This window comes from Zalophus californianus, chromosome 1 (genome assembly GCF_009762305.2).
Source record: "Zalophus californianus isolate mZalCal1 chromosome 1, mZalCal1.pri.v2, whole genome shotgun sequence".
NCBI lineage: Eukaryota > Metazoa > Chordata > Mammalia > Carnivora > Otariidae > Zalophus > Zalophus californianus.
The window spans coordinates 29,956,931-29,970,296 of record NC_045595.1 but is presented as its reverse complement, the minus strand read 5'-3'; the positions used below and the strand labels follow the sequence as shown (position 1 = coordinate 29,970,296).

Here is a 13,366-nt window from a genome sequence, read left to right as displayed (position 1 = left end):
CATTTTCAAAAGAGAAAGCCTACACACAAAGGGGACTGGGTTTATCAAGCTTTTTTTGTGCTTAGTTAAGTAATACCACATGGGAACTTTGCTCTTAAAAGCGGTTGTTACAGGTTGGAAACCTATATGACTCCTGGTCTTAATGGTAGGTAGGGATATCACAAATCCAATCATGATTGGATTTTCCCATTCATATATCTAACCTTCCACCTTTGATGTGATGCTTTGGCAAATGCGATCATTTAAAACACCATTAAAGTCAACAGAACTAAGGAGGAATATCCTGGAGATCATCGGAACCTCCCCTCCGTCGCAACTGTATGTGAATGTGGTGCCATTAGACCAATTAGGGTTTTGTCTTCTCTCCATGCATGCCTCTCATCTCCAGACACTTTACTGATTCACAAACCAGACTGGGGAACTGGTGGGAGAGACACCTCAGAGAAGCAGTCTACCACTATCTACTAGGTCTAATGTTCAGTTTCCCCTTAAAACTTAGTAACGGCAGCATTTGAGTCTTGTTTCTAGCTTTTGAAAGATACATTTATTTTTTGTTCCACAGGAACACTGGAAGGTGTTTACTTAATTACATTTAATCCCCTAACAACCTAGGCTATATAGGATTTCACACCGGAATGATTCCTATTCTTCCCAAACTCTTGTTGATAGAACAGCAAAGGCAAACTCGCTTGTAGCAAAGTTCTCTTTCATTGGAAGTTCTGTTGAGCCCCACTCAGAACTCTGAATTCAGGTGTGTGATTCCAAAGAACATTGGAGAGCTTCTGATTTACCTGGTAGTTTTTACTCTGGGATGAACATCCTTGAATTCTCAAGTGTTAGGTTTCTCTTCTAATACCACCTTTCATTTATTTTGAGAATCATTAGCCTCTATACTGGGTAAAAGTTCTTGGAACAGGAACCAAAACTTGGAGAAGCCGAAAGTGGGGAATATGATTAAAAAGCGTGTGTGGGTCAGGGTGGGGGGCAGGGAGCGTGCTATAATTCAGAACTCCCTGTCTCCCTCTATTGAGTACCTTCTGGAACTACAACAACTGTCCTCAAAATATCACAAACGTACTCGGTGCAGCGATGAACATTAATCTGAAGAAATCACGAGCGTGTTGGGAGTGTTTTTGCAAATCTTCATAGAAACTTGAAATTTGCAGCTTCCTAAAATATTTAGACTTCTTCTCAACCCTTAGCCCTACTCTGAATTCTGCCAGATTTACTCTTTCGGGAATTTTGGAGCGGAGCCGGCTATCTCCGCAGCTTTTCCTCACACACAATCACAGGCGTTTAAAACTACCACCCGTAAACTGACAACACTTCGCTGAGAAGCAAATGCCATAAAACCAGTAAAATACCTTGAATAACTGAGGGGGCCACCTGAGCAAGCCCATAGGACACAATCGACCCTGGGAGAGAGGGCACTTAATTGTGAGAAATCCAAAGACAGGTGTTGGTTGTGTAGCAGAGACTCAACATAGGCATTTCCCTTTCCTGAAAAGTCAGTTTGCTTTAAAAAAAAAAAAAAAGTATCCATCTCTTTCCTCCTTAACAGAACCAATCCCTTCTTTTAAGTATCACAGAATATGTTTAAATGGCAACCTTCAGCAGCGAATCTCTCCCTGCTTTTGTCTAATGACTACGTGTTAGCCTGTTCCAAGAGCTTCGACTGGCATCTCAGGGCCAACTCGACAGCAGGGGGCCGGTTACTATAACAACTGACAGTTCTTGTGAATTCTGAAAAGCCCCCGAGTAGCCATTTGGGAAACGGTTATTGAGCGAAAAGTTGCCTGGGATCGGCAACATTAGCTGGTACTTGACCCAGATCCCCGGCACACAGCTGCAGGGAGAAAGGAAAAACAGTGCCCACCTCAAGGAACAGCTGGGGACCTCGGAAGGCTCCCCACCCCCATGCCTTTTAGCATCTCAGAGCAAAGACAGCTTAGCACCACCATGTCATCAACTCAAGCCCTCCGAGGCAAGCCATATTTTGGCATCATGCAACGCGCCTTAGCTCTCCCCACTGGCTTGACACATTGTCAGGATCTGAAGGGTTGAATTGTAAAAATTATTCCTAATGATTAAAAAAAAAATCTAGAAATATGGCCACAGAGACGGGTTCCAGAAAGGGATGAGGGGCATGGGCAATCACCAGTTTTAAAAGAAAAAATTGATGCCTGGAATACCAGGGGTCCTGTGAGCAGTCTGTTTGCAGAAGAGATAAAGGTGATCGCACAAAGCCACCACAAAGTGCGAGTTGGAAACTTGGATTTTGCTAGACTTGAGTAAAGCATGTAAACCTACTCTTCGTTCCCATTCCCTTCTGCACACAAGCCACCTAAGAGCATGCTGGACTAACCCAGTGCCTTTGAACAAGCCGAATCCCCTAGCAAAGATTCTGATTCTACCCACAAAAGCAGACTTTATTGTGCATGGACGAAGGGCAGTCTGACAGCATCTTCCCTCTGGCAAACTGATCATGCAGTGACCGAGTGCCTCGCTGTCAGCTCTGACACAGAGCTCTGCCCCGAGCATGTGTGGCTTTTTTCTGTTCCGTGAAAATCACAGCTCAACATCCTCTCCTCCAAGGAGCCTCCCCTGGCTCGGACTCATCCCCGCCCCACCCTGGCAGTGGTCAGAGTCCATTCCAGAACACAGTCTCCCTAAGTCACGACTGCAACTCAGGGGAACCCAAATGCAGGGGCCAGCTGGGGGGCTGCAGGGAGGGCAGAGACTTGACAGTCTGGCCAGCTGGTACCCCTCACCCCCAAAAGATGTCCCCGTGGTTAGCTCTATCCAGCCCACTAATGCCACAGGAGAACATGACAACAATGTTACCACCTCACCCGATTCATCACGAGAACCCAGACAGCTGGGGTTTTAAGTAAAATCTTCCTATTTTCAAAACAAACCAGATTTTTGAAAACCGTAGATCAGCTGAATAAAACAGGTCTTGGACCTGCATTTGGGATTACCTTTCTTCACCTGCTCATCTCCCCCATTAGCCTACAAGCTGCCTGAAGACAGGAACTCGGTCTCCTCGCTGAGTAGCCCGTGCCTGGCATAAGCTAGATGCTTTAAAAACATCTTTGAACAAACAAGCAACTCAGGAAGGAATAAACAGGCCAGCCATAAAGGGTCTCAGGTCAACAAAATAAAACCCTAGATTTGAATACTTCTAAAACATACCAGCTCTGTGATCCTGGGCAAGTCATTCCCCTTCTGGAAGCGGTTTCCTCCCTTGAGAAGAAGGTGATGCAGTCGTGACCTCTTAGCTACCACCTAGGTCAGCTAGGAGGATTCAATAGAACGTTTGCTTTGTATCAATTCAACAATTACTGGTTATTGTGATGAGTGTTCACCCTTTGCTATGGTTCACGGCCACATGCATGGGCGAAAACACTCTTAATGGCATCCGTCTCCTTTGTGACTTCCCTGGGACGGAGGGGGACAAACACCTAGGCCGAATGCAGTCATCAGAGAGTAAAGTTGGAAGCACTGGCCGCTAGAGCAGATGTATGGAGAGCCTGTGCCCGGGCTCACGGCAGCTCTGTCCTTGTTGCTTCCACGAGAATCCAGGAGGGATCCGTGCATCACGGGGGCACATGTGCTCAGTCACTCCGTGAGCAGGAGGGGGGGTATCACCACATGCCCACTCTCAACGTTCACATGTATCTGTTTTCTGGAGCCCTCATTATACCAACACAATCCCCCCCCACACTTGGGGTTTGCATCCCCTCCGATTTATTACGCTGTCTCCCACTAAATGTCCAGGGAAGCAAAAAAAAAAAAAAAAAAAAAGCAAAAAAAAAACTAACCCTGCATTATCAACAAAACTCACTTGGTTTTCGTGAATCGCATTCTTAATGAGGAGGCACCAGCCCATGGCAAAATTTCTCCAAGCATAAAGGTGGGAGTAAGAGAGACCTTTTTTCTCTCTGCCTATGAGGCAAAATTGGTGTTGACTGATTTGCCACAGAATTTACAGATGGCTCGATCATGGGCTGAAGGCGGACATACATTTCTCAGATCAGATCGTGAAACCCTCCTAATGTCGAACTAACAAACCTGGGTCAGATGTTACAGTAACCACTTAGAGTTTCCAGTTTTCTGCTCCAGAGTCTTAGTTAACTCAGCCGTCTGAAGCTTAGAATTAAAGCTGCTCTATGGGGGCACCTGGGTGGCTCAGTGGGTCAAAGCAGCTACCTGCAGCTCAGGTCATGAACCCAGGGTCCCGGGATCGAGCCTGCTCCCTCTGCTGCTCCCCCTGCTTGTGCTCTCTCACTCTCTGTCAAATAATAAATAAAATATTTTTTTACACATTTTTTATTTATTTGACAGAGAGAGACACAGCGAGAGAGGGAACACGAGCAGGGGGAGTGGGAGAGGGAGAAGCAGGCTTCCCGCGGAGCAGGGAGCCTGACGTGGAGCTCGATCCCAGGACCCTGGGACCATGACCCGAGCCGAAGCCAGACGCTTAATGACTGAGCCACCCAGGCGCCCCAAATATTAAATAAAATCTAAAAAAAATAACAAATAAAGCTGCTCTATGTTTCTGGAAAGTTCTTCAAGCTAGAATTATGGTCAGTAAGAAGCTCAGCTTGTCATCAAGGTACTATAGCAATGATTAGCCGGAATAAGAACATACAGGTTATCTGATTCAACATCAAAACTTAATTCCGTTTCTCAAACCCTTGAAATTATAGTTGGTCCTGTAAAGTTTTCTTCCACATGATTTTGGCAAATGCAAACCATAGGATTTTTTTAAACAAACATGCTATCAAAACAGGCCACGGAAGGAAGTAAATGCCTCCAGACATGCTACTCCTCATTTAGGCAAAATAAGGTAATGATTAAAAAAGTGGCTGGGTTCAAATCCAGGATCCACCAAAGATTAACACTGTGACTTGGGCATGTCACCTGATTTCACCAAGCCCTGGTTTTCTGATCTGCAAAAGGCAGGAATTCCTAGGATCTAAATGCTGATTAGGTGGCAATGTCATCTGCTAAGCACACCGCAGTATGGTGAAGATTCAAGAAAAGGTATCTTTTCTATCCTTAAGATATACGAACTCATTTTAGGCGTGCGATTTTGCTCAAAGAGAAAAGAGCTACCTTTAAAGCAATTTTCCTCCAAATTACAGGACAAAATTTTTTTTTAAAGATTTTATTTATTTATTTGGCAGAGAGATACAGAGAGAGCACAAGTAGACAGAGAGGCAGGCAGCGGGAGAGGGAGAAGCAGGCTCCCCGCCAAGCAGGGAGCCTGATGCGGGGCTCGATCCCAGGACCCTGGGATCATGACCTGAGCTGAAGGCAGCCGCTTAACCGACTGAGCCACCCAGGTGCCCCCAGGACAAAAATTTTTTAAATGACTTGTCAATAGTCCCAATTCTCAGTGGACACTAACGTCTTGCTCACAGTAGCTAAGCTAAGCTACAGAACAAGTGAATGCAGAAGCTGCAAGCCGAAGCACGGTGACGGGGCTGCTTGCAGAGTTCTTCGCCCAGCCTCTACCTCAAGTTATGCAAATCAGAAAGAAACCTTCCAAAAATGTTCCTCCTCTTTCTGAGTGGCAGCAGCTGTGCGACTCGCGGTCTTCAGGAACGTCAGCACATTGGTGCCGTGTAAACAGCTTGTCTTGGTAAGACAGGGGATCTGGAGCTCTTGGAATGCACTTCCTGACTGTAATTCAAAAGGTGCATTTTGGTTTCATCCCGAGTAGTAAGGCCAAGATGGCACACTTCGAAAACGATTCGATTTATTGCTTCTCCCTCCTTTCTGTAGACTCTCATAGCTCTGAACCATCGCATGGTTCATATGGATTACAATACTTAAAAGGCGCACACGGGGCACCATTTGCAAAAGAACACAAACCGTGACTATTGATTTTATCTGTATTAGCTGCCCTACAACCCCAACCTTGGCTCCAAAACATTCTGCAAGTATTTCTTGCGAGCTTCACAGCAATTTCAGTATGGCTAGGGATTTTGGTCCCTACAGCTCTTCAGTGCAGATCCGTGCAAGGAGCATTTAAGAAAGAACTGTAACATCCTACCTGTGACATCTGAGCTAACCAATACTCTTTTAAAAATAAGTTTCTTGCACAGATCCATGTTGCTGCCTGTAAACATACTGCTCAAATAGTCCCCAGCGGGCCTCTACGAATCTTCCAATTGGGGGGTGGGGGGAACAGGTCCCTACCATACTTTTTAGTTTGGGCCAAATGTGAAGTAAGGAGAATCATCTAATGACTGACCTCCAAAGTTGTTCCTTTAAGGAAATCTACTCTTTGCTAAATGATGCCAGTGGGTCTGAATTCTTAAGGATACTTCCAGCCATTCAAGGAATATCCGTGCGCTCTCCACCTTAGCATGTGTCCTTGGGGGCTGTGTGACCATCTCTGGCCCATGGTGAGCGAAAGGTACGGAGGGATTCCACTTTGGGGTCATGCAGTTGAAAACGAGGTGCCTCCTTGGTTTTTCTACCCCTGCTGCAGCCATGTTCTGGGACACAGGTCCCAGAAAGAGACGCTGCAGGTGCAAGAGGGCTGCCAGCTCCACAAGACCATACACAGGTGACAAATAAACTTCAAGTGATGAGGCCACTAGGGTGTTGGGTGCGTCTGCAGCAGCTACTGAAGCTAATGCAGCCTCTCCTGAGTGAATGAGGCAGACCACTGGGCTTCAAAGTGGGGTGGGTGGTAGGTCAGTCGTGACTCTAATCTAGTTACTTAGGGATAGGCTCCTCTGGAATTGCCTCTAGGCCCATTGGGAGCATCACCGGAACCCATTTCATTAACCTTTCCTTTTTTGGCCCAAAGTGGTTCTCCTCAGTTGGTTCACCTACATTTACACTATATTTAGCTCCAGACATGTGACTTTTAGCTATTTCTAGGATAAATACTTGGCACTACTGATACTCAAAAGAATGAACTTGAGAAGGAACTTCCAAAAGCTATTTTCAAGCAATGTTTTGAGCAAGGACCTATGACTGGAAAATGTACAGCTATACATGGATTACATTTAGGGGACAAATCTGATGTTATTAAAGAACAACTTTTTAGGCACACCACGACCCAGAATTAAAATCTGATTTTTCCCTGACGCTATCGTTGTTTATTTCCCACCTGCCAGGGACTGGGATCACCCTTTCCCACAGTGCACACCTAATCCTCATGGGAGCCCAATGGGCACATTTCTTAATTGTTTTGCAGATAGAGAAGCTGAAGGTGGCAGAGTCATTTTGTCAAAGATCCAGTTTCTCTGTCCTTTCCCCGCCTCGGCACCTCTCCTAGGGGGCCTTTTAAAAAAGTTTTTATTTTAATTCCAGTGAGTCAACAGAATACAGTGTTCTATTCATCTCAGGGGTACAATACAGTGATTCAACATTTCCATACGTCACCCTGCGCTCATCAGGACAAGTGCACTTCCCAGGGGGACTTTATAGACCGCTTCCTAATCACTGCCCCCCAGTGAAATGTTAACACCAGTAACATGCTGTATATTTGTGTACTGTATACCTGTGCTTTATATATAAAGTCAGTCTTGTTTTGTTACCGCCCAAGTACCCATTTTCACCCCTTTGGGAATAACTGCACACCTGCTAATGACACCTGCTCTGAGGCCCTGGGTCGTGAGCCGTGGAGCTGGCTCCAAATGCAGGCTGGGTGCGTCTGGCCTGTGCCACCCCTGCACCACTGCACAGCACTGCCTCTTTCTCATCTTGCCTTCCCTGCAGTGTGGTTCCGCAGTGCCTTTCCACCATGCTTCGGGTAGGGTACACATCCCTTCAGGTGGCACCCAGGACCTTCAGGATCTGGCTCTTGCTGTCTCCATACTCTGCTCCAGTGAATGCTGAACACGGGTACCCGCTTACAACTGGCCAGATTCTCTCCAGCCCCTTGCCTGCACACCCTCTTTGCTCGTTTCCAGCTGCTTGCTCTCCAAGACCCAGCTGAGGCATCAGCCCTTCAGGGAGCTTTCCCTGATCCCACCCCCTTCTCCAGGGCCTGGATGAAGCCCTTGGATTTCATCCTCCAAACATGCGCTATACTCGATTTTATGTACTCGTCTGCCTCCCCCAGTGGACTGCAAGGACTTTGGGAGAAAAGAGCTTATCCCCAAATCCCCAGGCCCAGAACGATGGGCGGCAGGTGCAATAGAGACACCGCATGAACAGAGGAAGTGCCCGTGCAACAGGAGAAACAGCGTTATCATTTCTTCAACACCACGACACTTCTCAACTGCTATATCACGCTCTAATGATCCTGCAGCTGGGATGGGACTGGATGTGGCCCTTATTTTCCCAGTCCGTGGCCCATGCGTTCACGGCAACAGAGTCCTCAATGAGACTCTGAGGCTGACCAGGCTGAGCTCATGTACCTACCTTGTTGGCTTTCCTCCTGCTCGCATGTGTCATCTCTGCTATCCAAGTCAGAATTCCCTTTTCTCAGCAGAAATCCCTCCCCTCCTCATCTAATTTCCCAGCTTCTTTTGGAGCCGACGCTGGCTGCTTCTGTCTGCCTGGCACCTGCATCTGGTCCCCTTGCTGGGCTTCGAGGGTCCTTTGGGAAAACACCCCGTGTGCAGTTTCAGTGCATGTGGTTTACGATGGCAAAGACCTCGCTTCTGGGCTCCAGAGTTAATCTAAGAGCCAGGCCTGACCAAAGTCTTTAATCCCTCTGCTTCAGAAGGTTCTAGGGGTGAACAAATGACCAGAGTCTGTTCTAAGAGACACAATCTGCAGATTTAACCAGAACTGTCAGGGAAGAGAAATTCCCTTTTTACTGGGATGGGAGGATAGAAGTCTGACATGGGCCAGGGCCACCAAGAAAAGCCAACACAGCAAGAGCAGACCCCAGAGAGGAAGAGGGAGACAAACACAGGAACACAACACGCGCCGAGCCCTGCTGTCCTCACTGCATCTCGCCAGTCTAGCTGGGCCTGATGCTCCAAACTGTTCCATTCCATGAATCAACGGATTTGCCGCCCCTTTGTGCTTAGAGCCCTTTGAAATAGATTTTTGTAAATTCCAACACGGTGTATGGGAATACTGCACACAGCTTAGCCCATAGTGGGCCTGCAACAAACATTAGTTCCTTTATCTTCCACTGGTCAAAGCTAGCAGGGGAGGCTCACAGGAAGGCGGTGGCACATTGGGCCTACTAATCCCACCTCTGGTTGACTTTGCCAAACGTCGGTCATGCTCAGCTTTCACAGTATGGAGGTGGGAGACCAGCATCCTGATGCTTCAATAGTGTTATGGATTCTAGAGTGAAGAGGTCCTATGTACAAAACCAGAGTTCGCCACTTTCTACAGGACCTCCAGGAGCTCCCAGTCCCTTATTCTTAAATGGGGATAATGGTACATGCCCTAAGGTTTACACAAACAATCACAGGAGATGGTGTCACGCGAGCTCTTGGCGTGGTGCCTGGCACTTAAAAGGGGACTCGGGAAACATCAGCAAGCACGATCATCATCGTACAAGGGGACACTGGTGGAGAAAAAGAATTCAGAGAGCTGAATTCATTCGATGGCAGTGTCAATGACTCCAACACACTCAGGAACCAGAAGAGCTGCAAAGGGTCAGCTCTGGGTTGTAGAAATGGCCACCACAGTGAGCTGGTTTGAACCCCTGAGTGCCAGGCCTGCCACCGAGGACACAATCCAGAAGGTTTTGATCTGCCTCAATGCTCTACATATGTCAAGTCTGTCTGGCAATCACCTGCTCTTGCTGTGCCTCAAAAGGCAGAAGAGTAGCACTCTGGTCCTAGCTTCAAAACCGCGCCGCCAGTGAGAAATGCACGTCTCTTCCACACTTACCAATTTTCTGTGTGAGCTCCCCAGTGCCTCCTTCTTGCACATTCATGAGAAACAAAAAAGTTGGACAGAAAGTAGGTCCTTGTCGCCTCTTGGCTGCTCTCATGCTTAACCAACTCATCCATCCTAATACTAATTCAATTTTACTTTCATCTGTAAGAATGTTCTCCTCCATATTCCCTTTTGCGGACTGGCAGGAAGAGTCTAGTGAATGCTCGTGTGCAGAGTCCACTGACACTGAAATTTCTGGTTATTTTAAATCCAGCTTTGAATATATACAAACTGGTATGTATATATAAAAATCATACAATTGATACATCAAGTATTATTCAAAGCATTTTCTATTCAAACCGAGTTTTCTGAAAATATAGACAGTTGTCATTTTCTAATGGGAAAATGCATCTCGAATGGAAGGGTCTTAAAGTTCTCTTGGGGTGCCTGGGTGGCTCAGTCATCAAGCGTCTGCCTTCAGCTCAGGTCATGATCCCGGGGTCCTGGGATCGAGCCTGCTCAGCGGGAAGCCTGCTTCTCCCTCTCCCACTCCCCCTGCTTGTGTTCCTGCTCTCACTGTCAAATAAATAAAATCTTTGAAAAAAATAAATTTCTCTTTACTGTAGGACACAGGCCCTTCCTCTATGTAGCTTATAGTATCAACATGCATGTTTTGGCTGGCCTGGTCTCTGCGGATGCTTGGCCACACAGCCCTTGTTCCCAGTGATCTGTACTTGGATGGGCAGAGGACCAAGGTGGGCCCGTGAGAAACAGTCCTGAGGTTTTCGCTACAACTGCTTAGGGCAGGAACTTGTTCACGCCAGGGCTGCTAAGCAACCGTGTCCAGTCAGGGGGCAGCTGTGTATGCTCTCTACTCCTCCGTGGAGAGGGTCCGTGACTAAAACCACACACACGGTACTGAACAGAGCCAAGAGAGGAGCATGCAGACCTTTTGTCACTTCTGTGGGCTCAGTTAAACCCATGTCAGGCAGCTTCCCATTTACCAATGGGCTCCAGACCAATGTTTGTTTGCAAACCACTTTGTTCTAGAGAAGGCACAACAGGGAGGAGAATCTAGTGTTCCTGGGCTCACCCAAACATGATGAAATTCATGATCTAGCCCGTCTGTAATATTCCCGGTGCTGCAGGTGCCATCAGACACCTGGGGAAGCCAGAGATGAACCCTTCATTATCCCCTGATTCTACTGAATGGAGAATGGGCCCAGAGACCCACAGCCCTTCTGCCAGCAGATTCTGTTGATCCCACCTTCAAAATATATCTGAATCCAACTGAGTCCTACCACCTGCACTGCTACCCCCTCAACACCTGCTTTGGGACTTGTTCAATCTCCCAGCTGGTTGCTCTGCTGCACCCCTGATCCTCTTCAGGCTTTTTGCAACACAGCAGCTAGGTAACCCAGAAGTCAGATCACAGCACACTTCTGTTGCAAACCCTACTTATCTCAGGGTAAAAGGCAACGTACCCCATCTCTTCCTGATCCTCTCTCCTACCACTCTCCCCCATGCTCACCTGCCCCACTGACCTCTTCGCTATTCCTGAAACGTGCCGGGGCACACTCCTGCCTCAGGGCCTTTGCACGTGCAGTTTCCGCTGCTTGTCACCTGCCCCCAGTGGAGCCCATCCGACTCCCTCCTACTTTAGGTCTTTGTTCAAATATCACTTGCCACTTAGGGCTTCCTTAACTATACTCAACGTTAAGTCCAGAATGCCCCTCCCATTTCCAGATTTAATTTTCTCTATTACACACTTACCATCACTTTAAGTATCACATATCTTATGTGCTTTACCTGTCTCCCCCACTAAAAAGTAAGCTCCAGGAGGTAAGACTGTCTGGCACGTAACAGGAACTCAAAATTAACTGAGTGAATGGCAAGAAAGGAAGCAAGGGATGGAAACAGGACACCTGTTCATCATAGAGGAAGCACATTCAAGGGCAGAAGCCTCCTACAGTAGTCAGAGAGGTGAAGGTAGCCAGGCCAACCAAGTGGGCCAGCGACCTCACTCAGTTACGCTGCCTCAGAGAATGCAGCTGGAAAACATAGAACTTTTAAACAGAAGCTGCAAACAGGCTTCCCAGGGGGGAACAGTGAGAACCAGTTCAAGGACGGTGATAATTCAGGGAAGACTTAAAAATCAGCCATTTTTATATTACGTGTATTAAATGTCACATAATATGCTAAATGTTTCCCTATCACCTGATTTTTCAGCAAAAGGCTTTCACAAACATCTTAAAGTCAAGAAGGGTTATTATGCAGATACCACAAAGTGAAACACGGCCCCAGAGAACCTGAAAATGCTAGGAAGCTTATTCATTTATTTTGCAGGTTCAGGAACTAAAGCTTAAGGGGGAAATGGGATTTGAATCCAGCAAGTATCAGTGCTGGGGTCTGAACCTGGATGTCCCCGATTCCCAAGCAAAATCTCCTTTGGCACTCAATCACAGAAGCTCCTCCTAAGTGCCTTGATCTCAGTTGTGGCTCTAGCCCACCAGCTGCTTCCAGATAAAGCAGATCCCCCAGGTGGTGACCCTAGACACATTCCAGCTGCCTCACCTTACTGAATGAGAGGCCCTGGGCTTCCCCTCCCCACAGCCGGCCCCTCCCAGGGCAGGGTGCTTACAGCAGAACCTAGCCCCCCACATCCCGTCTGTAGGTGCAGCCTGGCTTACCTCCAATAAACTAGCACAGCAATGAGAAGCATGAGGCACACGAAGGTCAAGGCTGAGACCACAATCAGAGGGATGATCCATTCCATCCTCCCTGGAGAAGGACGGCTTATCATTCCAGAGGTGTTCTTTTCTGCTGCAAAGAGAAACCGTGGCAGTTAGAGGACAGGGGCTAGTGGAGAGGGGGAGCGGGGAGCCAGAGTAAGACCCAGCGCTCTGTTCCACTTTGGGGTGCTTTCCGGAGGACTGAGCCGCCTGCTCTGGCTGTCCTGGGACAAGAGAGGCAATCTGCAGCGGGCACCATTTCCTACCGAGTCTCAACCCAAGTGGGGCTTTTTCTCTAATTGCCAGAGGGAAGGACTCGCAGAGGGAGGTCAAGATGTTCTCAGGGAGAGTGACATCCAGCTTCACTCCAAGAACATTACGACCCAGAGCAGCTTTTGGATACACTGAAGAAACGTGCTGAAGCCTGAACGCAGCATCACGTTTGCCTCCGGAAAGGGACTGGAGTGGTGGGAGGTGGCTGGGAGCCTCTCAGGTTCCCCAGCGCCAAGGCCGGAGGAAGGGCAGGATGGGTTTTGCTAAGATAACCAGCAGTAACAACAATGGTTCTCTTCTTCGCCTGCTTAGCACCCCTTACCCCTTCCTCTAGTACCTGCACCCAGTTCTGTTTGGGGAAAGCACCTCTCCCTAAAAGATAAAGTCATAGTGGGACGATCATCCAAGCATGGGGCTCCCAATCTCCCGGGCAAGGGTAGGGGTGAGCCCAGAACTCCAGGTAGGGCAGCAGCTCTCCCCGGGGAGTCCCAGCCACTCAGACTCAATTACAGCACAGTCCACCCAGCGGTTGCCAGCCCCCA

General features: G+C 47.9%; 1 protein-coding gene across 5 annotated transcripts in view; it reads right to left on the bottom strand.

Annotated features, from left to right (window-relative positions):
* The window catches only part of PTPRG (protein tyrosine phosphatase receptor type G), a 699,320-nt gene that overhangs the window by 66,405 nt on the left and 619,549 nt on the right, over positions 1 to 13,366 (bottom strand). For 4 of the 5 annotated variants that reach the window (XM_027587463.2, XM_027587465.2, XM_027587466.2 and 1 more), the window contains exon 13: positions 12,510 to 12,642. In XM_027587463.2, coding sequence (XP_027443264.1) covers positions 12,510 to 12,642 — 133 coding nt within the window. The remainder of the gene's footprint in view (positions 1 to 12,509; positions 12,643 to 13,366) is intronic. The other variant, XM_027587464.2, reaches the window with a different exon arrangement.